Below are 23,599 nucleotides of genomic sequence, written 5' to 3' on the forward strand. Positions count from 1 at the left end.
CACTTAAATGAGAGACGCCATATGCTGAAAATTTTTCTCAAGTGGGTGGGCTGCATTTTTTATTTTAGTTCGAATCATTATACTTTGTGTAGCTTTTTGTGCCTTTTACGAGAAGTGTTTGATAACGAAATTGCTTCGAGCTATATTGATTTAAGAAAATCAGTTTCTATGTTCAGAGCAGTCAAAAAATCCGTTTTCCAGATGTATTTGCCTTTTTAGAATTAGATTAACAACGGCGTCTTCCAAGGCTTTAAACATTAAAGAAAGCGCAGTTTAACCATTATTTTCATCATGAAGCCCAGCCATCATTAAGTGCTTTCTCGATTAAAATTAGGGTCCGAATTCAGAAAGACAAATAATATCAAAGCAACCTCTCGGTAATTTTCGTAGCTTATCTTCGTCACTAGCTGTATTCGCTGAACAAAATTTGAAAATCCTGTGCTTGGGCTTTCACTGTGCTTGAGAACGAAATGACGCTACACCTTACTATAGGGTTCAAAATTAATCTGCTCATTGGTTTATTTTCCTGGTGCGATGATATACAACTGGGATCTGGCTCGGGTGCAGGCTTGGTACATGTAGACCAGAGATGAGCGAAGCACTTGAAACACTAATGGTGCTTCAAGTGCATTAGTGTAGGTTAGTCGAATAGGTGAACTAGTCAATACTAAAGCTCTCTCCCACTCAAAAGACCTTCCGTAGAAGTATCACCAGTTGAAATCCAGCAAAACTGGCAAAGTTATTTCAGTTTTGACCTTATTAATTGATTTTTTAATTGTTGAACCCTTTTCTGCATCCAATCATCTTTACGCCTACTCATACAATAAAAAGAAACACTGGAATTATCCTTCCATTTAGATCAAAACTAGAACAGAATCAGGCAGCGTAATTCAAGTTTAATAAAAAAAAATCGAGAATGAATATCAAAAAAGATTGAACGAGACCTCCCGCTACAGAGCAAAGCCCTGAATGTTCCCTTTCGTTCACGATATCTGCAGCAGTTTTTTTAAACGCATCAATTTTTCTAAAAACATGGTTTTTGGGTGTTAAACCTTCCAATCACGCAATGTCAAGTACAGATTGATAATTACTCATCTAGTAATCATTTGATATGCTTATTAAATAGCTCAATTCAGTTTTCTAAATTTCTTTCAAAATGGGCACGGGTGATACATCGGGGGCGTTCATCAGGGTTGAATCCCTCATGCGCCGAAAATACAAATCAGCCAATCAGATTTCAGTAATCTAAAATTTGCAAAGAAAGTAAAGAATTCCAGGGACTGGAGTATTGATATTGGCCGATTATAAAAACGGCAGAAATATGCAAAATTTTCAAAATGTCACAGACCGCCGCCGAAAATGAATAAATTTTATATTTCAAGGGTTTCGTTATGAAAGAAGCAAAATAATGCTTCATTTAATTTTTTTTACTTGAATGACAATTGCTTCTTTTCAAAAATTGACTTTCGGCTAACTTTGTTTTCGGTCCTTCGCTCACGAGTTTTTTCGCGCATTCGGTCCTTCGCGCATGAGAATAGCCCCCGTTCAACAGCGCCGAAGTACAACAGTGGCGAAAAAGGCGGGAAAATTTCAGAATAATTTAAACGCATTTTCTAAAGAGCGAGAAATTAATGACGCTAATTATCAAAGAAAATCACTCCAATTTCGGCGCCAAAAGATCTGCAACTGCAAATTAAACAATTATTTTGGCGCCAAATTGTCTAAATCGCAAACTTTCTCACCCAAAATTTTTAAGTGCCACTTATGATTGTAAATGTTCGCCTTTAATGTTTGATTGCCGCACTTAATATGTTGAAATTTGTTCATATATTTTCGGCACTGTTGAACAAAGTTTTCATTTTCGGCACTGTTGAACTAGTTTTTTTTTCGGCACTGTTGTACTTCGGCACTGTTGTACTGCCCCGATACATCTTCTTAATTATATCATTTTAAGGATCTACTTAACAATGTCCCCTTCTATGGTACCTACTTAAGAATGTCCACCCTAAAAATAAATACAGTAAATTAGCACTGAGCTTTCTATTGAGAATTATAGTTTTGCTGCATTCTGATTGGTTGAAAAATCGACCATTTTGACCTACTTAACAATGTCCTCACCCCCTTTTCTTGAAAGGGGTGGAGATTGTTAAGTAGATCCCATTTTAACTTGCATTATCTTTATCTTCAGCAGACGAACAACGAACACATTTCCCGTTAGCAAAATTGAACTCCAACCTTTAGAGGCTTCTACTACCATATATGAGCATTTGAAAAAGAACTTTTTTGTTGTCGGTGCTATTATCATAGATTTGATAATTTGTTGTTTCTAGGTTGAACACAAACCGTGATTTGATCAAAAGCTGATAATCTGGAAATAATTGATAAAATTCAATTTTTGAAATTTAAAACTCGTAAACAAAACTTGTTTTTCTGATAAAAAAGGCCTAGGAAATTAGACGATAAGAAAATTAGACGGATGCTAAAAAAGCGTACTTTGACGGAATTTAATTTTTTTCAGATCTGTCATTTTAGACGAAAACCTATTAAAAGGAAAGGGCCAACAACATTTTTTCTTAAGAGTCAAGTTTCAAAAATACAAAAATAACATAAAATGTCAATACCTATTAAAATAATTAGTTTAAGTAACAAAAAAAATGTCAAATCCGAATACTACAAGAGAATTTTGAATTGAATAAATTATGCATGATTAACTTGTAAAATTTTTGGCTACCGAAATTTAACTGTTGTCTACAAACAATTATATTTTTCTCGCGCAATTTGTCAGCAAATAATTTTAATCTCTCACTTGCGTCTATTTTCTCACAATTCCAGTTTTGCAAAATCGTCTATATTCCTTATAAGTGCCTCCGTAATTTGCTTATCATCTAATTTCTCAACCCCCCTGATAAAATATCTTTTTAATCCCAGTTTTAAGTAAAGTGAATTTCTATTTATTCCCAGATTCTGATTTTTTTGTAGATGACCAAATAATAGCGCATTCATTATTAGTAGCCTTGTAGTTGTTGGATTTGGATAGTTTTAGTTCTATGGGTCAATTACCGACTTCCTCTTTTAATTAATAAATGTATAAGAGAAATTTTCATGGCCACTCTGATAAAGTCTTTTTTCAGTTAATTGTTTTGGTTTCCGAAGTTTTTGATGATTTACAGAAAAATTTTAAAATCTCTTTCTGCATTCAACCTGAGATGTACTATAGTACGAAAAAATAACAAAATATGTGGCGCATTTTTTTTTTTTAAGTATCAGCAAAATGTTCGAAAAAACTTATACAAGCAGTTGATTCAGTCTGTTTCATGTCGACAGTTTTAAAACGCCTACAAAGCAGTAAATCGCTAAGAAGACATTTAATCGTTCAGAGCAATGGAAACAAAGTAAAATCTCCTGAATACTGGAAAAATCTAAAATTCAAAGCTTTCTGGTATTTGTTAAGACACAGATATCTAACTTCGGAAAAAACTTAACAGGATCAAGACAAACTAAAATAGAGAAAAACTTTTCAACCAATAACAAGAAAAACGAAAAAAGTGAATCTTCAATTATTGATTTTCAATAAGTCAAGAAATTTAAAACATTTTTAACACTATAAATTAATTTTTTCAGAAAAAAAAACCTAGAAAAAACTGAAACAAACAAAAATGGAAAATAATGAATATTGAAAAAATACAATGATTTCATAAACCATAAAACCAAAACCAATAGCCGATTATCATCTCAAAAAATTGGATCTGACAAAAAACTAGATTTTTTGAGAACCAGGTAAAAAAAACAATGAAATATGCCAAATACACATACAATCAGGGGCGGATCTAAGATTTTCTCGAGGGGGCCCTATGGATCGACAAGGGATCCCTATTAATTGAAAAATACTTCTTTTATGAAAAAAACTTCAAATGGGTTCATCATCAGGCAACAAATTTAAATCAAAAAATGATCCTGAAGAAGGTCTAAAATTTGCCAAGCAATTTTCAAACGCCCGTAACTTTAAGAAAAATAATATTCGGTGAAATACTTTTTTTAATTTTGAGCTTAAGATGGTAGAAAAAAAATTCGCAAAAAGCCCAACAAACCGAAATTTGACTCAATAAAGAAAACCACAGCAAGCATAAATATTCCGCACTTTCTTCGAAAGTAGGAACAATAAATTTATCCTGGTGGTGGAAAAGTATAGCTTTTGCATCAAGATTCTTGAATATTTCAAATTGTATACCGGAGGACTAACAAAAAACTAGCGAGAAAACGACAAAAAGCAGTTCTATAAAGGCAAACAAGAAAAAGTAGAAATAAGCCTCAAGATGTTACTACGCGACGGATTCGAACCAGCGAACTTAAGATTCTCATGTCCGTTCGATTCGCCCACAGACACTCAACGCTCGAAAAACACTAGCCTCACTAAAGTAGAGAGCAGATCTATGAAATTTCCAATGCTACAGATCGTGATTATAGCTAAAGTGCCACTAAATGATCATTTTATTTGCGAGTTAGGCTGGAAAAAAATAGGTTCATACTAAAACAATACGTTCAGTAGCTCGCGAACAAAATACGTTCACCAATTGTGCTCAAGAGGCGATATATGGAGATTTAAGAGACATCGAATTACAAACCGATGTCAGGCTGTTCAAAAAGCATCTTCAACTTTTAGCGTAGAAATCTGAAAGGCAGAAACTTTTGAGAGCAATCAAAAAGTCGCTAAAACCACCAGCTTTAATGCCTGTCAAAGGAAAAAGCATAACATCAACGAATTCAACATTGACATCAGCGAATGAAAATCCTAAAAGCCGAGATAAAATCTACAGTTAAGTTTCAGATAATCGATCGTCCAAGAAGAAACGCCGGAGCACAGCAGTGACTAGGAAAACCGGCCTCCAAATTAAAGGAGCAAGAGGGCGAAGATCCGAATAAATCAAAACATGTGATCATCGGAGAAATAGTGTTGTGATTTTAGCGTGTAGCTCACTTCATCTTCTAGGCAATAACTTACCTCGCTATTCGAAAATGATCGTGAAAAGCTGCAAAAAATCGCATATAGAGAAAAACGGAGGAGAATCTTGGGGAACAATCAGAAATTTTCTGCTAGGTTTTCTTGCTATCCTCTTATATTTAACCTTCCTTCATGTGAGATTCTGAGTGTAAATGCTTTACTTGTGGCTAAACTTTTAGTCACTTTAAATTGTTTATTGTGCATATTTAGACCTGAGAAAAAAATTTGATTTTACCGAGCACCTGTGTTACTTTAGTAATAAACTGGGTAAACTTTCTCTTGTTTTTCCACGGTGATTAAAATGATTATATTACTTCTTATTTAATATGTATGCCACTTGTAAGTTTTGCTTTAGATGAAAGAAAGTGCTATAAGATAAATAATATGTTCTAATTAGAATGGCACTGCTAATCTGATGTTTACTGAATGACTTTTTAGAGTAGGTTTTCTAACGTAATCTTCAAGTTCAAGTTGCTTTTACAGCCGTATTCCAATTTAGCTAGACAGTGTTTTATCTTAAACTTTTATCTTTAGCTTTTTTATCTAAGCTCTTATATCATTCGACTAGTTTATCAGCCCCGCCCTCGTGAAAACTCTATATCTTTCCTGATACTGTTCGCAAAATAATTCCAAAGAATACCCTTCTGGTACTGTTTTGTTGCAATATTTGCGCCATGCAGACTGACCGTTGATTTTTCTACAGGCACAATGGGTATCAACATACTCCCAAATCGAAGTAAACAAGGACAGCCGGTTACTGTGCAAGTCCTTAAAAAACCAGAGAAAACAAAGTTTTCTTTTTCCGGGCGTAATAAGAGGATGTGACGTAAGACTATAAAAAGTGATAAGAAAATCAATAATTTTCTAAAAAACTTGTTGCAGAAAATTTTAAAACATTTTTGAAGTTTTTGGCTCCAAAAATGGCGTAAAAAACTCCAAAAACTGATTTTAATTGCTTATAACTGTGTTTTTGGGGCTTAAATTAGGCATAATTAAGCTGGTGTAAGACTGCTCGCTCGCTTTATTGGCTCAAAATTGAAACAAAAAACAAAAACTTTTAACCAAATTTTCTGAAAACTGAGAAAACCTTTTTTAAAGAAATTAATGTGTTGCGAACCACGACTGAGAGAGCTTCCATTTGCTATATCAGTCGACCCATTCCGATGTTTATTTGTGGTACCTGAGCTTGCGTGAAAAAAAATTAAAACACCCGAATACCAAATTCCTCCACATTTTCAAATGGTCGGAACAACAAGCGGACCAAAATCTCAATGTTCATAAAACTCGAATAGGTAAATTTTCATTTGCATAGGGCATTGAACATCCATACAAAATAAGATTACCAAAAAAGTTATTTTGCAAGTCCTGAAAGGCTAAAACGCCGACCTAAAAAAAAGCTTTTTCAACATGCTTTTCCACCTTGATGAAGCTTTTTTGAGGCTACTAGTTCAACCGGATAACTCCGAATGCATCAATCTTCTTTGTCTTTGACATTAAATGATTTAAGGTCATTTCAAGTGATGATACCGCTTGCCTCGATGGTCACTACAGATGTACCACGGTACTGAGAAATGTTTTTGACAAGGTTTAATTGTCATTCGAACCAAGACTAAAAGAGTTTTTACTTGGTATATCACTCGACCTATTGCAATTACTATTTGTGGTACCTGACATTTTGTTGAAAAACAAAAAACTAAAACACCCAAGTACAAAGTTCCTCCACATTTTCAAATGGTCGGAACAACAAGCGCACCAAAAACTCAATGATCAACATGCTCAAAAAAGTTATTTTTTTTTGCAGGTGACATAGAACAATCAAACACGAAAGATCACCAAGGGGAAAATTCGAACCCCGCTTAGGAGCGGTAATAGCCAACACAATCCCAGGTTTTTCGTTGTGGATAACATGATAAAAATTGAAATTCATTGTATCAACGCCATTCGTGGTCTGACAAACGGATCAGACGTTTAATTATATATTTGGAGAAAAAATCGAGAGTAACAGTTATATTTGCAAGTCGGACAAAAACTTTTGTTGAAAAATGATAAGTGAAAAAATCAAAAGAAAAACTTTTTTTAGTTTTTTGCAGAAAGTATTTATATATTTTTGGAGTTTTGAATGACAAAATGGCATCAAAAACTTTATGAACTAAATTGAATTGCTTAACCCTACGCTTTAGGGCTTCAATTTAGCACAATTAGGCTTTTTTAAGCCTTCTCGCTTTCTTTATTGGCTCAGAATTGAAATTAAAGTCAAAAAAAATTAAACCAGTTTTTCTCGGTACTGAGAAATGTTTTTGACAAGGTTTAATTGTCATTCGAACCAAGACTAAAAGAGTTTTTACTTGGTATATCACTCGACCTATTGCAATTACTATTTGTGGTACCTGACATTTTGTTGAAAAACAAAAAACTAAAACACCCAAGTACAAAGTTCCTCCACATTTTCAAATGGTCGGAACAACAAGCGCACCAAAAACTCAATGATCAACATGCTCAAATAAGTTAATTTTTTTTGCAGGTGACATAGAACAATCAAACACGAAAGATCACCAAGGGGAAAATTCGAACCCCGCTTAGGAGCGGTAATAGCCAACACAATCCCAGGTTTTTCGTTGTGGATAACATGATAAAAATTGAAATTCATTGTATCAACGCCATTCGTGGTCTGACAAACGGATCGGACGTTTAATTATAAATTTGGAAAAATCGAGAGTAACATTTACATTCGCAAGTTGGACGAAAACTTTTGTTGAAAAATGATAAGTGAAAAAATCAAAAGAAAAACTTTAAAGTTTTTTGCAGAAAGTAATTATATGTTTTTGGAGTTTGGGTTGACGAAATGGTATCAAAAACTTTATGATTTAAATTGAATTGCTTAATCCTACGCTTTAGGGCTTCAATTTAGCACAATTAGGCTTTTTTAAGCCTGCTCGCTCGCTTTATTGGCTCAGAATTGAAATTAAAATCAAAAAAAATTAAACCAGTTTTTCTCGGTACTGAGAAATGTTTTTGACAAGGTTTAATTGTCATTCGAACCACGACTAAAAGAGTCCTTACTTGATATATCACTCGACCTATTGCAATTACTATTTGTGGTATCTGACATTTTGTTGAAAAACAAAAAACTTAAACACCCAAGTACAAAGTTCCTCCACATTTTCAAAAGGTCGGAACAACAAGCGCACCAAAAACTCAATGATCAACATGCTCAAAAAAGTTATTTTTTTTTGCAGGTGACATAGAACAATCAAACACGAAAGATCGCCAAGGTGGAAATTCGAACCCCGCTTAGGAGCGGTAATAGCCAATACAATCCCAGGTTTTTCGTTGTGGATAACATGATAAAATTTGAAATTCATTGTATCAACGCCATTCGTGGTCTGACAAACGGATCAGACGTTTAATTATATATTTGGAGAAAAAATCGAGAGTAACAGTTATATTTGCAAGTCGGACAAAAACTTTTGTTGAAAAATGATAAGTGAAAAAATCAAAAGAAAAACTTTTTTTAGTTTTTTGCAGAAAGTATTTATATATTTTTGGAGTTTTGAATGACAAAATGGCATCAAAAACTTTATGAACTAAATTGAATTGCTTAACCCTACGCTTTAGGGCTTCAATTTAGCACAATTAGGCTTTTTTAAGCCTTCTCGCTTTCTTTATTGGCTCAGAATTGAAATTAAAGTCAAAAAAAATTAAACCAGTTTTTCTCGGTACTGAGAAATGTTTTTGACAAGGTTTAATTGTCATTCGAACCAAGACTAAAAGAGTTTTTACTTGGTATATCACTCGACCTATTGCAATTAGTATTTGTGGTACCTGACATTTTGTTGAAAAACAAAAAACTAAAACACCCAAGTACAAAGTTCCTCCACATTTTCAAATGGTCGGAACAACAAGCGCACCAAAAACTCAATGATCAACATGCTCAAATAAGTTAATTTTTTTTGCAGGTGACATAGAACAATCAAACACGAAAGGTCACCAAGGGGAAAATTCGAACCCCGCTTAGAAGCGGTAATAGCCAACACAATCCCAGGTTTTTCGTTGTGGATAACATGATAAAATTTGAAATTCATTGTATCAACGCCATTCGTGGTCTGAAAAATGGATCGGACGTTTAATTATATATTTGGCAAAATGGAGAGTAACAGTTACATTCGCAAGTTGGACGAAAACTTTTGTTGAAAAAAGATAAGATAAAAATCGAAAGAAAAACTTTTTTTAGTTTTTTGCAGAAAGTATTTATATATTTTTGGAGTTTGGGTTGACGAAATGACATCAAAAACTTTATGAACTAAATTGAATTGCTTAACCATACGCTTTAGGGCTTCAATTGAGCACAATTAGGCTTTTTTAAGCCTGCTCGCTTGCTTTATTGGCTCAGAATTGAAAGTAAAATCAAAAAAATTTAAACCAGTTTCTCTCGGTACTGAGAAATGTTTTTGACAAGGTTTAATTGTCATTCGAATCAAGACTAAAAGAGTCCTTACTTGGTATATCACTCGATCTATTGCAATTACTATTTGTGGTACCTGACATTTTGTTGAAAAACAAAAAACTAAAAAACCCAAGTACAAAGTTCCTCCACATTTTCAATTGGTCGGAACAACAAGCGCACCAAAAACTCAATGATCAACATGCTCAAATAAATAATTTTTTTTGCAGGTGACATAGAAAAATCAAACACGAAAGGTCACCAAGGGGGGGAAATTCGAACCCCGCTTAGGAGCGATAATAGCCAACACAATCCCAGGTTTTTCGTTGTGGATAACATGATAAAATTTGAAATTCATTGTATGAACGCCATTCGTGGTCTGGCAAACGGATCGGACGTTTGATTATATATTTTGCAAAATCGAGAGTAACAGTTACATTCGCAAGTTGGACGAAAATTTTCGTTGAAAAATGATAAGTGAAAAAATCGAAAGAAAAACTTTTTTTAGTTTTTTGCAGAAAGTATTTATATAATTTTGGCGTTTGGGTTGACGAATTGGCATCAAAAACTTTATGAACTAAATTGAATTGCTTAACCCTACGCTTTAGGGCTTCAATTTAGCACAATTAGGCTTTTTTAAGCCTTCTCGCTTACTTTATTGGCTCAGAATTGAAATTAAAATCAAAAAAATTTAAACCAGTTTTTCTCGGTACTGAGAAATGTTTTTGACAAGGTTTAATTGTCATTCGAACCACGACTAAAAGAGTCCTTACTTGGTATATCGCTCGACCTATTGCAATTACTATTTGTGGTACCTGACATTTTGTTGAGAAACAAAAAACTAAAACACCCAAGTACAAAGTTCCTCCACATTTTCAAATGGTCGGAACAACAAGCGCACCAAAAACTCAATGATCAACATGCTCAAATAAGTTAATTTTTTTTTGCAGGTGGCATAGAACAATCAAACACGAAAGGTCACCAAGGGGAAAATTCGAACCCCGCTTAGGAGCGGTAATAGCCAACACAATCCCAGGTTTTTCGTTGTGGATAACATGATAAAATTTGAAATTCATTGTATCAACGCCATTCGTGGTCTGACAAATGGATCGGACGTTTAATTATATATTTGGCAAAATCGAGAATAACAGTTACATTCGCAAGTTGGACGAAAATTTTTGTTGAAAAATGATAAGTGAAAAAATCAAAAGAAAAACTTTTTTTAGTTTTTTGCAGAAAGTATTTATATATTTTTGGAGTTTGGGTTGACGAAATGGCATCAAAAACTTTATGAACCAAATTGAATTGCTTAACCATACGCTTTAGGGCTTCAATTTAGCACAATTAAGCTTTTTTAAGCCTTCTCGCTTTCTTTATTGGCTCAGAATTGAAATAAAAATCAAAAAAATTTAAACCAGTTTTTCTCGGTACTGTGAAATGTTTTTGACAAGGTTTAATTATCATTCGAATTACGACTAAAAGAGTCCTCACTTGGTATATCACTCGACCTATTGCAATTACTATTTGTGGTACCTGACATTTTGTTGAAAAACAAAAAACTAAAACACCCAAGTACAAAGTTCCTCCACATTTTCAAATGGTCGGAACAACAAGCGCACCAAAAACTCAATGATCAACATGCTCAAATAAGTTAAATTTTTTTTTGCAGGTGACATAGAACAATCAAACACGAAAGGTCACCAAGGTGAAAATTTGAACCCCGCTTAGGAGCGGTAAGAGCAAATACAATCCCAGGTTTTTCGTTGTGGATAACATGATAAAATTTGAAATTCATTGTATCAACGCCATTCGTGGTCTGACAAACGGAACGGACGTTTAATTATATATTTGGGGAAAAAATCGAGAGTAACAGTTACATTTGCAAGTTGTACGAAAACTTTTGTTGAAAATTGATAAGTGAAAAAATCAAAAGAAAAACTTTTTTTAGTTTTTTTGCAGAAAGTATTTATATAATTTTGGCGTTTGGGTTGACGAAATGGCATCAAAAACTTTATGAACTAAATTGAATTGCTTAACCTTACGCTTTAGGGCTTCAATTAAGCACAATTAGGCCTTTTTAAGCCTGCTCGCTCGCTTTATTGGCTCATAATTGAAATTAAAATCAAAAAAATTTCAACCAGTTTTTCTCGGTACTAAGAAATGTTTTTGACAAGGTTTAATTGTCATTCGAACCACGACTAAAAGAGTCCTTACTTGGTATATCACTCGACCTAATGCAATTACTATTTGTGGTACCTGACATTTTGTTGAAAAACAAAAAACCCCAAGTACAAAGTTCCTTCACATTTTCAAATGGTCGGAACAACAAGCGCACCAAAAACTCATTGATCAAAACTTAGGAGCGGTAATAGCCAACACAATCCCAGGTTTTTCGTTGTGGATAACATGATAAAATTTGAAATTCATTGAATCAACGCCATTCGTGGTCTGACAAACGGATCGGACATTTCATTATATATTTGGCAAAATCGAGAGTAACAGTTACATTCGCAAATTGGACGAAAACTTTTGTTGAAAAATGATAAGTGAAAAAATCAAAAGAAAAACCTTTTTAGTATTTTGCAGAAAGTATTTATATATTTTTTGAGTTTGGGTTGACGAAATGGCATCAAAAACTTTATGAACTGAATTGAATTGCTTAACCCTACGCTTTAGGGCTTCAATTAAGCACAATTAGGCTTTTTAAGCCTGCTCGCTCGCTTTATTGGCTCAGAATTGAAATTAAAATCAAAAAAATTCAAACCAGTTTTTCTCGGTACTGAGAAATGTTTTTGACAAGGTTAATTGTCATTCGAATCACGACTAAAAGAGTCCTTACTTGGTATATCACTCGACCTATTGCAATTACTATTTGTGGTACTTAACATTTTGTTGAAAAACAAAAAAATAGAACACCCAAGTACAAAGTTCCTCCACATTTTCAACTGGTCGGAACAACAAGCGCACCAAAAACTCAATGATCAACATGCTCAAATAAGTTAATTTTTTTGGCAGGTGACATAGAACAATCAAACACGAAAGGTCACCAAGGGGAAAATTCGAAACCCGCTTAGGAGCGGTAATAGCCAACACAATCCCAGGTTTTTCGTTGTGGATAGCATGATAAAAATTGAAATTCATTTTATCAACGCCATTCGTGGTCTGACAAACGGATCGGACATTTCATTATATATTTGGCAAAATCGAGAGTAACAGTTACATTCGCAAATTGGACGAAAACTTTTGTTGAAAAATGATAAGTGAAAAAATCAAAAGAAAAACCTTTTTAGTTTTTTGCAGAAAGTATTTATATATTTTTTGAGTTTGGGTTGACGAAATGGCATCAAAAACTTTATGAACTGAATTGAATTGCTTAACCCTACGCTTTAGGGCTTCAATTAAGCACAATTAGGCTTTTTAAGCCTGCTCGCTCGCTTTATTGGCTCAGAATTGAAATTAAAATCAAAAAAATTCAAACCAGTTTTTCTCGGTACTGAGAAATGTTTTTGACAAGGTTAATTGTCATTCGAATCACGACTAAAAGAGTCCTTACTTGGTATATCACTCGACCTATTGCAATTACTATTTGTGGTACTTAACATTTTGTTGAAAAACAAAAAAATAGAACACCCAAGTACAAAGTTCCTCCACATTTTCAACTGGTCGGAACAACAAGCGCACCAAAAACTCAATGATCAACATGCTCAAATAAGTTAATTTTTTTGGCAGGTGACATAGAACAATCAAACACGAAAGGTCACCAAGGGGAAAATTCGAAACCCGCTTAGGAGCGGTAATAGCCAACACAATCCCAGGTTTTTCGTTGTGGATAGCATGATAAAAATTGAAATTCATTTTATCAACGCCATTCGTGGTCTGACAAACGGATCGGACATTTCATTATATATTTGGCAAAATCGAGAGTAACAGTTACATTCGCAAATTGGACGAAAACTTTTGTTGAAAAATGATAAGTGAAAAAATCAAAAGAAAAACCTTTTTAGTTTTTTGCAGAAAGTATTTATATATTTTTTGAGTTTGGGTTGACGAAATGGCATCAAAAACTTTATGAACTGAATTGAATTGCTTAACCCTACGCTTTAGGGCTTCAATTAAGCACAATTAGGCTTTTTAAGCCTGCTCGCTCGCTTTATTGGCTCAGAATTGAAATTAAAATCAAAAAAGTTCAAACCAGTTTTTCTCGGTACTGAGAAATGTTTTTGACAAGGTTAATTGTCATTCGAATCACGACTAAAAGAGTCCTTACTTGGTATATCACTCGACCTATTGCAATTACTATTTGTGGTACCTAACATTTTGTTGAAAAACATAAAAATAGAACACCCAAGTACAAAGTTCCTCCACATTTTCAACTGGTCGAACAACAAGCGCACCAAAAACTCAATGATCAACATGCTCAAATAAGTTATTTTTTTTGGCAGGTGACATAGAACAATCAAACACGAAAGGTCACCAAGGGGAAAATTTGAAACCCGCTTAGGAGCGGTAATAGCCAACACAATCCCAGGTTTTTCGTTGTGGATAGCATGATAAAAATTGAAATTCATTGTATCAACGCCATTCGTGGTCTGACAAACGGATCGGACATTTCATTATATATTTGGCAAAATTGAGAGTAACAGTTACATTCGCAAATTGGACGAAAACTTTTGTTGAAAAATGATAAGTGAAAAAATCAAAAGAAAAACCTTTTTAGTTTTTTGCAGAAAGTATTTATATATTTTTTGAGTTTGGGTTAACGAAATGGCATCAAAAACTTTATGAACTGAATTGAATTGCTTAACCCTACGCTTTAGGGCTTCAATTAAGCACAATTAGGCTTTTTAAGCCTGCTCGCTCGCTTTATTGGCTCAGAATTGAAATTAAAATCAAAAAAATTCAAACCAGTTTTTCTCGGTACTGAGAAATGTTTTTGACAAGGTTAATTGTCATTCGAATCACGACTAAAAGAGTCCTTACTTGGTATATCACTCGACCTATTGCAATTACTATTTGTGGTACCTAACATTTTGTTGAAAAACAAAAAAATAGAACACCCAAGTACAAAGTTCCTCCACATTTTCAACTGGTCGGAACAACAAGCGCACCAAAAACTCAATGATCAACATGCTCAAATAAGTTAATTTTTTTGGCAGGTGACATAGAACAATCAAACACGAAAGGTCACCAAGGGGAAAATTCGAAACCCGCTTAGGAGCGGTAATAGCCAACACAATCCCAGGTTTTTCGTTGTGGATAGCATGATAAAAATTGAAATTCATTGTATCAACGCCATTCGTGGTCTGACAAACGGATCGGACGTTTAATTATATATTTGGCAAAATCGAGATAAATAGTTACATTCGCAAGACGAAAACTTTTGTTGAAAAATGATAAGTGAAAAAATCAAAAGAAAAACTTTTTTTAGTTTTTTGCAGAAAGTATTTATATACTTTTGGAGTTTATGTTGACGAAATGGCATCAAAAACTTTATGAACGAAATTGAATTGCTTAACCCTACGCTTTAGGGCTTTAGTTAAGCACAATTAGGCTTTTTTAAGCCTGCTCGCTCGCTTTATTGGCTCAGATTTGAAACTAAAATCAAAAAAATTTAAACCAGTTTTTCTCGGTACTGAGAAATGTTTTTGACAAGGTTTAATTGTCATTCGAATCACGACTAAAAGAGTACTTACTTGGTATGTCACTCGACCTATTGCAATTACTATTTGTGGTGCCTGACATTTTGTTGAAAAACAAAAAACTAAAACACCCAAGTACAAAGTTCCTCCACATTTTCAAATGGTCGGAACAACAAGCGCACCAAAAATTCAATGTTCAAAATGCTCGAATAGTTTGTTTTCTCTTGCATGTGGCATAGAAAATCGATATATTCACAATTTCAAAACGGTCAACAATATGAAAATTCGAACGCGGCTTAGCGGTATAGCCAACACAATCCCAGGTTTTTCGTTGTGGATCACATGATAAAAACTCGAAATTCGTGGTTTCAACGCCATACGCGGTGTGATAAGAAGATCTGACGTAAAACTATAATTTTGCATGCTCGGAAATCATAGTGACACAGGCAAACTTGACAAAATTTTCAGTTCAAAGTTTCGAAAAAAATCTTTTAAAAAAATTAGTTTTGTGCAAGAAATTTTCAAATATTTTGGTTCCAGAAAAAGCATCAAAAACTCCAAAAACTATTTTAATTGTTTAACCCTAAAGTGTTAGGGCTTGAGTTAAGCATAATCGAGCTGGTGTACGCCTGCTCGCTGGCTTTATTGGCTCAAAATTGAAAATAAAATCAAATAAAATTAAATCAAAAAAATTTTTAGCCAGTTCTTCTCGCTATAATGACGACTGAAAGGGCTCCGATTTGGTATATTACTCGACCTATTCTGATTATTATTTGTGGTACCTAATTTTGCGTGAAAAAAAAGAAAAAACAAACAAGTACATAGTTCCTCCACATTGTTCAAATGGTCGGAACAACAAACGCACTACAAACTCAATGTTCAAAATGCTCAAATAGGTTGTTTTCAATTGCATGCGGCAGAGAACTTTCATGCACAAAACGGTCACATAGGGCGAAACTCGAACGCGTCCTAGGAGCATTATTAGCTAACAAATTCCGAGATTTTCTGTTGTGGATCACATGATTAAAATTTGAAATTCGTTTTATCAACACCATGCGTGGTTTGCTAAAAGGATCTGACGTAAAACCATAATTTTGCATATTCTAGAGTCAAAATGATAAAGACAATTTGGAAAAAAAATTTTGTTGAAATAGTATTAGAAAAAAATCAAAAAACAGTCAAATCTTTTTAAAGTTTTTTGCAGACAATGTTTATATACTTTTTGAGTTTTGGTTCAAGAAATGGCATCAAAACTTTATGAACTGATTCAAATTGCTTAAACCTACGTTTTTAGGGCATAAATTGTGCACAATCAACCTGTTGTAAGCCTGCTCGCTCGCTTCATTGACTCAAAATTGAAATTAAAAACAAAAAAATTAAACCAGTTTTTCTCGATACAGAGAAAAGTTTTTTAAAAGGTTTAAATGTCATTCGAATCACGACTAAAAGGGCCCTAATTTGGTATATCACTCGTCTCATTCCGATGATTAATTGTGGCACCTGATGTTTCGTGGAAAACAAAAAAAAACTAAAGCACCCAAGTGAAGTGCCTCCACATTTTTCAAATGGTCGGAACAACAAGCGCACCAAAAACTCGAGTTTTAAAATGCTCAAATAGATTATTTTATTTTGCATGTGGCATAGAATATCCATACACAACAAGATCACCAAGGGGATTTTGCAAGTCCTCAAAGGCTAAAACGCCCACCTTAAAAAATATATTTTCCAACGAACCCCTCTATCTGCAGAAAAATCTTGAGGAAGCAATTTTTGAGGCAATTAATTCAACTGGATATATCAAGATGCATCGATCTTTTTTGTCTTTGACATTAATTGATTTAAATTTATTTCAACTGATGATGCCGCTTACCTCGTGAGAACACAGTTCTCGATGGTCACAACAGATGCACCACCAAACTCTTCCGGTTGTACCAGGCGATGCTCTAAATCAGCTGCTCTAAAATCAAGTTTTTCTAAAGTATCTCCAACAAACTTTTTCCACTCTCCGCAATCCGCAGATAAAATCGGAAGATCTTCAGTTTTAGCACCATCATTAAGAATTTTTGTCAACACGAACGCGGTAAAATCTGAAGCTCTTTTAGCTCTAAATTGAAAATTGTTTCCTAGTGACATGGAATCTTCGAGCATGCAATGATCATAAAGTTCAAATATCGTGATAGGTGGCCCATGAAAATTCGAACCCTGCTTAGGAGCGGCAATAGCCAACGCATTTCCAGGTTTTTCGGTGTGGATCACATGATTCAAACTTGAAATTTGTTGTATCAACGCCATGTTAAAATTGTGAATTTCTACTGAGTTACGTAGCACTTCTTGCAAAACGAGCAGTTATGTCCTGCTGGATTCAAAGTGCGCCCTCACTTGTTCATAACTCTGCTGGTCTATGTATGCGCTAAAACCCGAGCTCTGCTTGTGGTCCAATACTGTCCAAGTCAAATATTCTTCCTCGTCGGCTTGAAAGAAGATTTCCTTACAACGCAGCAAAATTTCGGCCAAGTCACCGTCATCCATAAAAATGTGCAGATTTTGTTGCCAACGGATTTCAGTTTTCATTTTTTTCAAGTCTTTTACCTTCATTTTGAGATTCTTTATTAGAAACAACTTCATGAGCAGATTCGTTTTATGGTAAAAATCATCGGCAAAATCAGTAGTTTGCCCAATAATGATCTTGTCATCATTGCTTCCAAGCTTATCAGGGTTCAATTTGATATCAACCACTACAGTATCTGGGCAATCTTCTTTGATGTTATATGAAGTTTCGAGTGCTTCCAGAAAAAACTTTTGGGCCCCTTTTTTACTAATACCTTCCCGAGTTGCCATTTTCGTCTTATGCCCATTTCCTGTAAACAGTTCGTAGTAGCTCCACGCAAAGCTTCCGCGGCAGAGTAGAAGAAATTTACCGTCGCATTTTGACGCCACATCGAGGGCTTTGAAAACTGTAAGGATTGTTTTACCAGAACCTGCTGGTCCCTGAATTATCTTCAACCCTGTTGAAGATAAATCAAACACCTTCTGCTGCTTTGGAGTCAAGAAAAGAACTTTGATAAACTTTGAACCTTTGAAAACAGTGTTTTTCTTCGTGGGCAAAACTTCTGTAAAAGGATTCTCTTTCCGTGAAAAAAGCTCCTGTTGTATTTCGCGGTCCAATTTCGCGACTGCTTGCGCTGAACTGAAAGTTGCCTCGAGGCCTTGAGGGCAGGTTTGTTTCTTTTGAGATGGAATCGATTGAAGTTGCGAAATCGCAGCCACACATCCCACCAAAGACGGAACGAGCATATCGAAAGCTAAGAGAAAAAAATTGGTGTAACTTTCGCAGCTCAAAACATGCAAGAAAACTTTCTGGTTTCAAAAAAATCAAGTTTTTCACAAACTGAATAAAAAAAAGACATCATCGATCAATTATTTCCTTTTGAATGTTTCCATTGTTTTGTTCCGTGTATGAAGTTGGAATGCACTTTGTATAGATTTTTTAGAAAAATATTAACTCGCATTTTTTAAGCTAATTGATGAAGGGTGAACAATCATTTTAAGCACATGCAAATAGACTAGCATTAATTGTTTGATACACAGAGCGATACAATAAAACACTTGCGATACAATAAAAAAGTTACAAGATATTGAAAAGAAAAAAGAAGGAAGTCTTTTCTTTCAAAATATTGAGCTGAAAAAGTAATTTGAAAAAGCCCAAGAAACTCTCTACAAAAATTTCATATCTTCATCTCGGACAATGTTCATAAGCATTCTGAAAAAATCCAAAAAAAATAATGAAAATAAATATTGGTTATTTTACAAAGCACTGCAATTTTCAATTAAAAAAGAAATATTAGAATCAAACATTAAAAACCCAGCGTTGGAAAAGAACCGCTTGAAAAGCTTACCAGATAATATAATTAGCATTTGAAAAAACAAACGGAAAATCAGCCGACAGAAATTACGACGAAAACAACAAAATCTAAAATAATCAACATTTTTTCAAAAATTATATTTGAAAAAATTATTCACTACCCCACATGAACTAAAATGTTCATGTAGGGTAGCAATCAAAGTTACTACCCCACATAACCAATGGGTAGTAATTAAAATGTTCATGTGAGGCAGTAACATGTTTCACTCGAACTTTCGGGAAATTGAGCATGTCAGCCTTTGAGCATGTCAGAACTGAGCATGTCGGCAGAATTTGTAAGAAAGTTGTTTACCGAACTTAGCCTAGACTCCAAATCACTTGCTCCCGTAAGCAAAAATATTTGAGCTGAGCTACTAAAACTGATTTAACTAACAAAATGTAGAAAAAGCATTTATTTTACCATTTTTCATTTCACTGATATTTGCCCCGTTCTTCGAAATTTTAAAAAGCATACCACTCTATTTTTGCTTTTGGAAGACAAAAAATGATGTAACTAATTCAAAATAGCATTAACCGAACCATTTATGAAAAAAAAATCATACAAAATCAGATTTGGTAAACTTACAACCTACAGAAAGACTTTGAATTATATATGAAACTGCTTTAGAAATATCGATGCTTTGAAGAAATTCCCTGCTTTTGGCAGTAAACCGACAAAAAAATAGACAAACGAGAATCCGACGAATCGAGTTTTCCAAAAACTTCGCAGATCGAAAAAAGGTCCGGTCGCGTTTCAAACCTAGACCATATAATCAGAAGAAGTGTGCTCAACCTTTAGAACAAGTGAGAAGGTTCTGAATATTATTGAGGTTCGATGATAGATCAAGGTCAATTTCTTACAGATCTTAAGTAAACTGATCTTAGGCCGATGATGGAACTCAAGAACTTACTCTCCCCCAAGTGGGAAGGGACCTGAAATGTGCCGATGTTCCAAGGTATGAATAGATAAGTAGATACATTGTGGGAAAGAAAACAAGGTCAGACCGGGACTCGAAATTGATACCTGTCGCTTTGCTCACTTGAAAAAATCTAGCTCCTGATTACAAGTCACTTGCACTTGCAAGTGAAAAGAATGTGTACACACCTGATTTCACGTTAGCAGCAGATGGGTAATCGGTTCGCACTTTCTCAAAAAACTTTCTCATATCGGCCAGATTCTCTTTATCGAGTATGTTGTAATCCTGTCGCAGATTTCCAAAATTATCATTTTGTTCACTAGTAATTGTATCATCCGGCAGTACAACAACTTGCTTAACCTCTAATTCCAGTTCGTGTAATGATGTAAACCATTTCGCCAGCCATGTAATAAACAATTTATCTTTCTTCAATTGTTTCACAGCACTGCCTATTTTGTTCAGATTTGCTGAACCTTCCACTCCAAAATCTCTGCTTTTAACTTCCCACAAAATCAATCCGTTTTGAGGATCCAAAGTCACCAAGTCAATTTCAAGATTACAAGGCAGGTTAAGCTTCTCATCAAAATCGCACGAAACCTTCAGGTCATCCCAGACATCGGCAGTGAGCTCGTTACGGATAACAAACTGCATCAGTTTCCATCTTTGCTGATCCATTTTTAACCCATGAAATATAAACATGGCCAAATCGTTTTCCGTTGCATATTTTTGAATCAGTTTAACAACATTGTACTCATCGATTTGTGATTTCTGACCCGTTCTAAAGTTAAAGTACTGTTTCTTTCCCGTGCTTTTCCTTCTTGCACCCCCAGATGCGGCCTCAGGAGGTTCTAGAGGCATGTGTTCCGGCAAAGGGGGGACTAAATTCACGCCACTATCTTTCCATCTAGGGAAATAAGTGTTCATGTACCAATCGCACATGGAGCTGAAATCGAGAACACTGTAACCTCCTGGCACAAAGTACTTCACATTCTTTTTTGCATCGGAAGAAGCCATCTGTACTAATGGTAAGACAATAACGCGTAAGGTAAAATATCTGAATAACACAAATACTGCTTGTGCAAATAAGCGAAATAAAAAAACAAGTCGAGTAAAAGCTATTTGCAAATTGCTTTTATCTATGAATTTGAAACTAACTTCTACTGAAAATCAAGCCGTTGTGCAGGCGCTAGATCATAAAATATCCAAATTTTCTTTTGCTATGACGTCTAACAGTTAACTTCACAAACATTGGGTTTCTGATTAGATCAGTTCGTAAAGAGTAGTTCGTAATTTCAACGATGTAAGTGTAATGTTCTAAATCTTGATCCAAACCTTAATTTCACAAACCTTGGACGCGTTCGTAATCCGGTACATAAATAATGTACATATTTAATTGAGCTTTTGATAGTAAGTACACAAGTCAGGCAGTGGTCACAATATTTCACAAGCAACAGTCTGTTGAAATATTTCCAAAGATAGAACACAATTAACCACCCTCATTTCAGCATTTGAACTTCGGAAATTCGATAATAGGCACAAACTTTGTATACGCTAAACTGTTGAATTTTTCGTTATTGAGTCGATGTCGCTTTCTGATTTGCATTTTTGTGCATCGAAAGATGACATGTAAGCTATTGGTATGAAAATAACACGTATAATAAAAATATGAAGACAAAAATACATATGGTAAGTTTTAGCTCAAAGCTAAATAGCCATGTTTTAAATTATTGAAACGGCACGAAATGCTATTGTGATTTTCCTTTTAGTAACAATTACCTAAAAATAGCAAAACTATAACTTTGAAAACCAAATGCTACAGAAGAATAATTCAGTTGAAAATAATTGTTTTCTTCAGAATCAGACAAATTGAAAATTGAATAGGGATAGACGGTTACTGTGCAAGTAGCAAAAACTGTTCCTAAAAGAACTCATAAAAGAAAATGAAAAAATGTTTCTTTTGCTTATGAGTATGTAGAAAACAGGTTAGGTTAATTAGGCATGATCGACAGCATTTGTCTTAAAATGAATAAAAAACAAATGAAAAAAAAATAATTTTAGTTTTTTGCACAATAATTTTAATTTTTTATTATCATAGCCTGAATTGACAAATAGGCGCTAAAAGAAACTTCTAAAATTAGTTTTATTTATACTAAAATCAAGTTTTTTATCCTTAAGGTCTAAAAAACAAATTTTCATAAATTAACGATTTTCATGTTACTCGCTCGATTTCAGACTAAAACAGTTTTGATTTTTTTCGACACTGAAATTGTTTTCATGCCTTAATGTCGTTCGAATCACGACTGAAAACGCTTCAATAGGATACATCAGTCGAACTATTTTGATATTTAATCTGAGCAAGAGTATTGCAATCGGGTACCAGACTTTTTCCCGTAATAACTTGGTTCACAGAATGGTCGTTTATTCGGAATCGTAGATATCACTTCCAACATGCTCTAATTCTCGAAATTCAAAAACCTGCCATAACTTACGTAGTAATTAGCTTAAAGACTATTTCAAGTTGTAATTAACTTTTCAAAAAGGTTCGTGGTTTTCGTCCTGGCTTAAACAGTTTTTTACTGTAACTTTAAGTCCAGTAAATGTAACTTTACCAAGTCTGATTTAGCTTAATTTTTTTTTCATTTATTTTGGTTTTTTAAATATTTAAACAGTTGTTATTTCGGCTGAGTCATTTTATGTTGCGTAATTTCCAGGGAAAACATATATGTATAGGATTATGTGCTTCAGTATGGATGGGTCGTAACAACTTCAAGAAGTTCATGCAATTTTTTATGACAAGTTTTATTTCTGGCTCAACAAGTTTCGACCCAAAACTTGACGCCTTTGTTCCCGCTCATGATTTTTAAGGCTGTTTATGAATTTCATCCGATACAAGCAAGATATTTTTGTAGTTGTAGTTTTTCTAACTTTTTTGAGTAATTTTTATCAACATTATTTTTCTTTTTTACTTGTGTCTTTTTCCACTGACTATATTGTAGCGCAGTGGGTAACTTTATTCGAAGTTTTTCAGGCTAGTTCAAATCTGGCTGTTGTCGTCTGCCACAGCTTTTCATCAAAATGAGTTTCAGTTTAAAACAAACATTTGAAATTTTCGGGTATTTTTTGGCGTTTTCTCAATTTTTTATTCGATTCGGTGGCTTTGTGTATCGCAAGTGGTGCGAAGCTCTGCTTCGCCTCTGTTTTACTTGTGGTACCTGTTTTTGTGTGGAAAATAAAAACTTAAGCGCACCCGAATACAAACTTCCTCCCCATTTTCAATGGTCGGAACAATAAAACACCTGCGGTCAAAGAAGACAATAGTATCAAACACGACATAGCTTAAAAGGAGGAGTACCACAAAAGGTGGCTCAAAGGTTACCACAAAACTCAACCAACACAAAGTCAAAGCTGCACTTCAAAAACACGAAAAAGCTAGAAGGAACTCTAAATAAGTCAAAATAAAAAATTATATGCATAAAATACAGATATTAACATTGAGAGAAGCTCTACAAATAATTGAACCTCCAAGACTACAAGATTCAATCGTACCTACCTCGTAAAATTCACTTACCTCAACCACCTGGTTTCGGCGTTTTGTTTTCTACTACTACTAAGCATACTATTAGATATCAGGCTGCAATTTGCTTTCATAAAACGTTTTCAAAGAACGGATATAGCATAAAACCGCTTTCAGAAAAACGTTAC

General features: G+C 34.3%; 2 protein-coding genes across 3 annotated transcripts in view; both read right to left on the reverse strand.

Moving 5' to 3' along the window:
- LOC134842446 (uncharacterized) overlaps positions 1–23,471 on the reverse strand; it is a 122,633-nt gene extending 99,162 nt beyond the window's left edge. The window contains exon 1 of the mRNA XM_063858788.1: positions 23,466–23,471. The gene's annotated coding sequence lies outside the window, so the exon portion shown is untranslated. The remainder of the gene's footprint in view (positions 1–23,465) is intronic.
- LOC134842444 (uncharacterized) lies at positions 512–23,489 on the reverse strand. Of its 2 annotated transcripts, none has more exons than XM_063858786.1 (4): positions 23,448–23,489; positions 20,086–21,528; positions 16,950–18,381; positions 512–693 (listed from the first exon to the last, which is right to left on the reverse strand). In XM_063858786.1, exons 2-3 carry the CDS (start codon positions 20,909–20,911, stop codon positions 17,426–17,428), a joined length of 1,782 nt encoding a protein of 593 aa, XP_063714856.1. In that variant the 5' UTR covers positions 20,912–21,528; positions 23,448–23,489; the 3' UTR covers positions 512–693; positions 16,950–17,425. The 2 variants fall into 2 exon arrangements, with proteins under 2 accessions (XP_063714856.1, XP_063714857.1); XM_063858787.1 differs by lacking the exon at positions 23,448–23,489 and adding an exon at positions 23,274–23,441 and having other exon boundaries at positions 20,086–21,352.
- Between the last annotated feature and the right edge of the window lie 110 nt (positions 23,490–23,599).

Source organism: Symsagittifera roscoffensis, chromosome 3 (assembly GCF_963678635.1).
Source record: "Symsagittifera roscoffensis chromosome 3, txSymRosc1.1, whole genome shotgun sequence".
Lineage (NCBI taxonomy): Eukaryota > Metazoa > Xenacoelomorpha > Acoela > Convolutidae > Symsagittifera > Symsagittifera roscoffensis.

Excerpts from the sequence above, each read along its gene's own strand:
- LOC134842444 (XM_063858786.1), bottom strand. The coding sequence starts at position 20,911 with ATGGCTTCTTCCGATGCAAAAAAGAATGTGAAGTACTTTGTGCCAGGA. Across the intron at positions 18,382-20,085 it reads TGCTGCTAACGTGAAATCAG|CTTTCGATATGCTCGTTCCG; the intron begins GTGTGTACACAT and ends TTTTTCTCTTAG.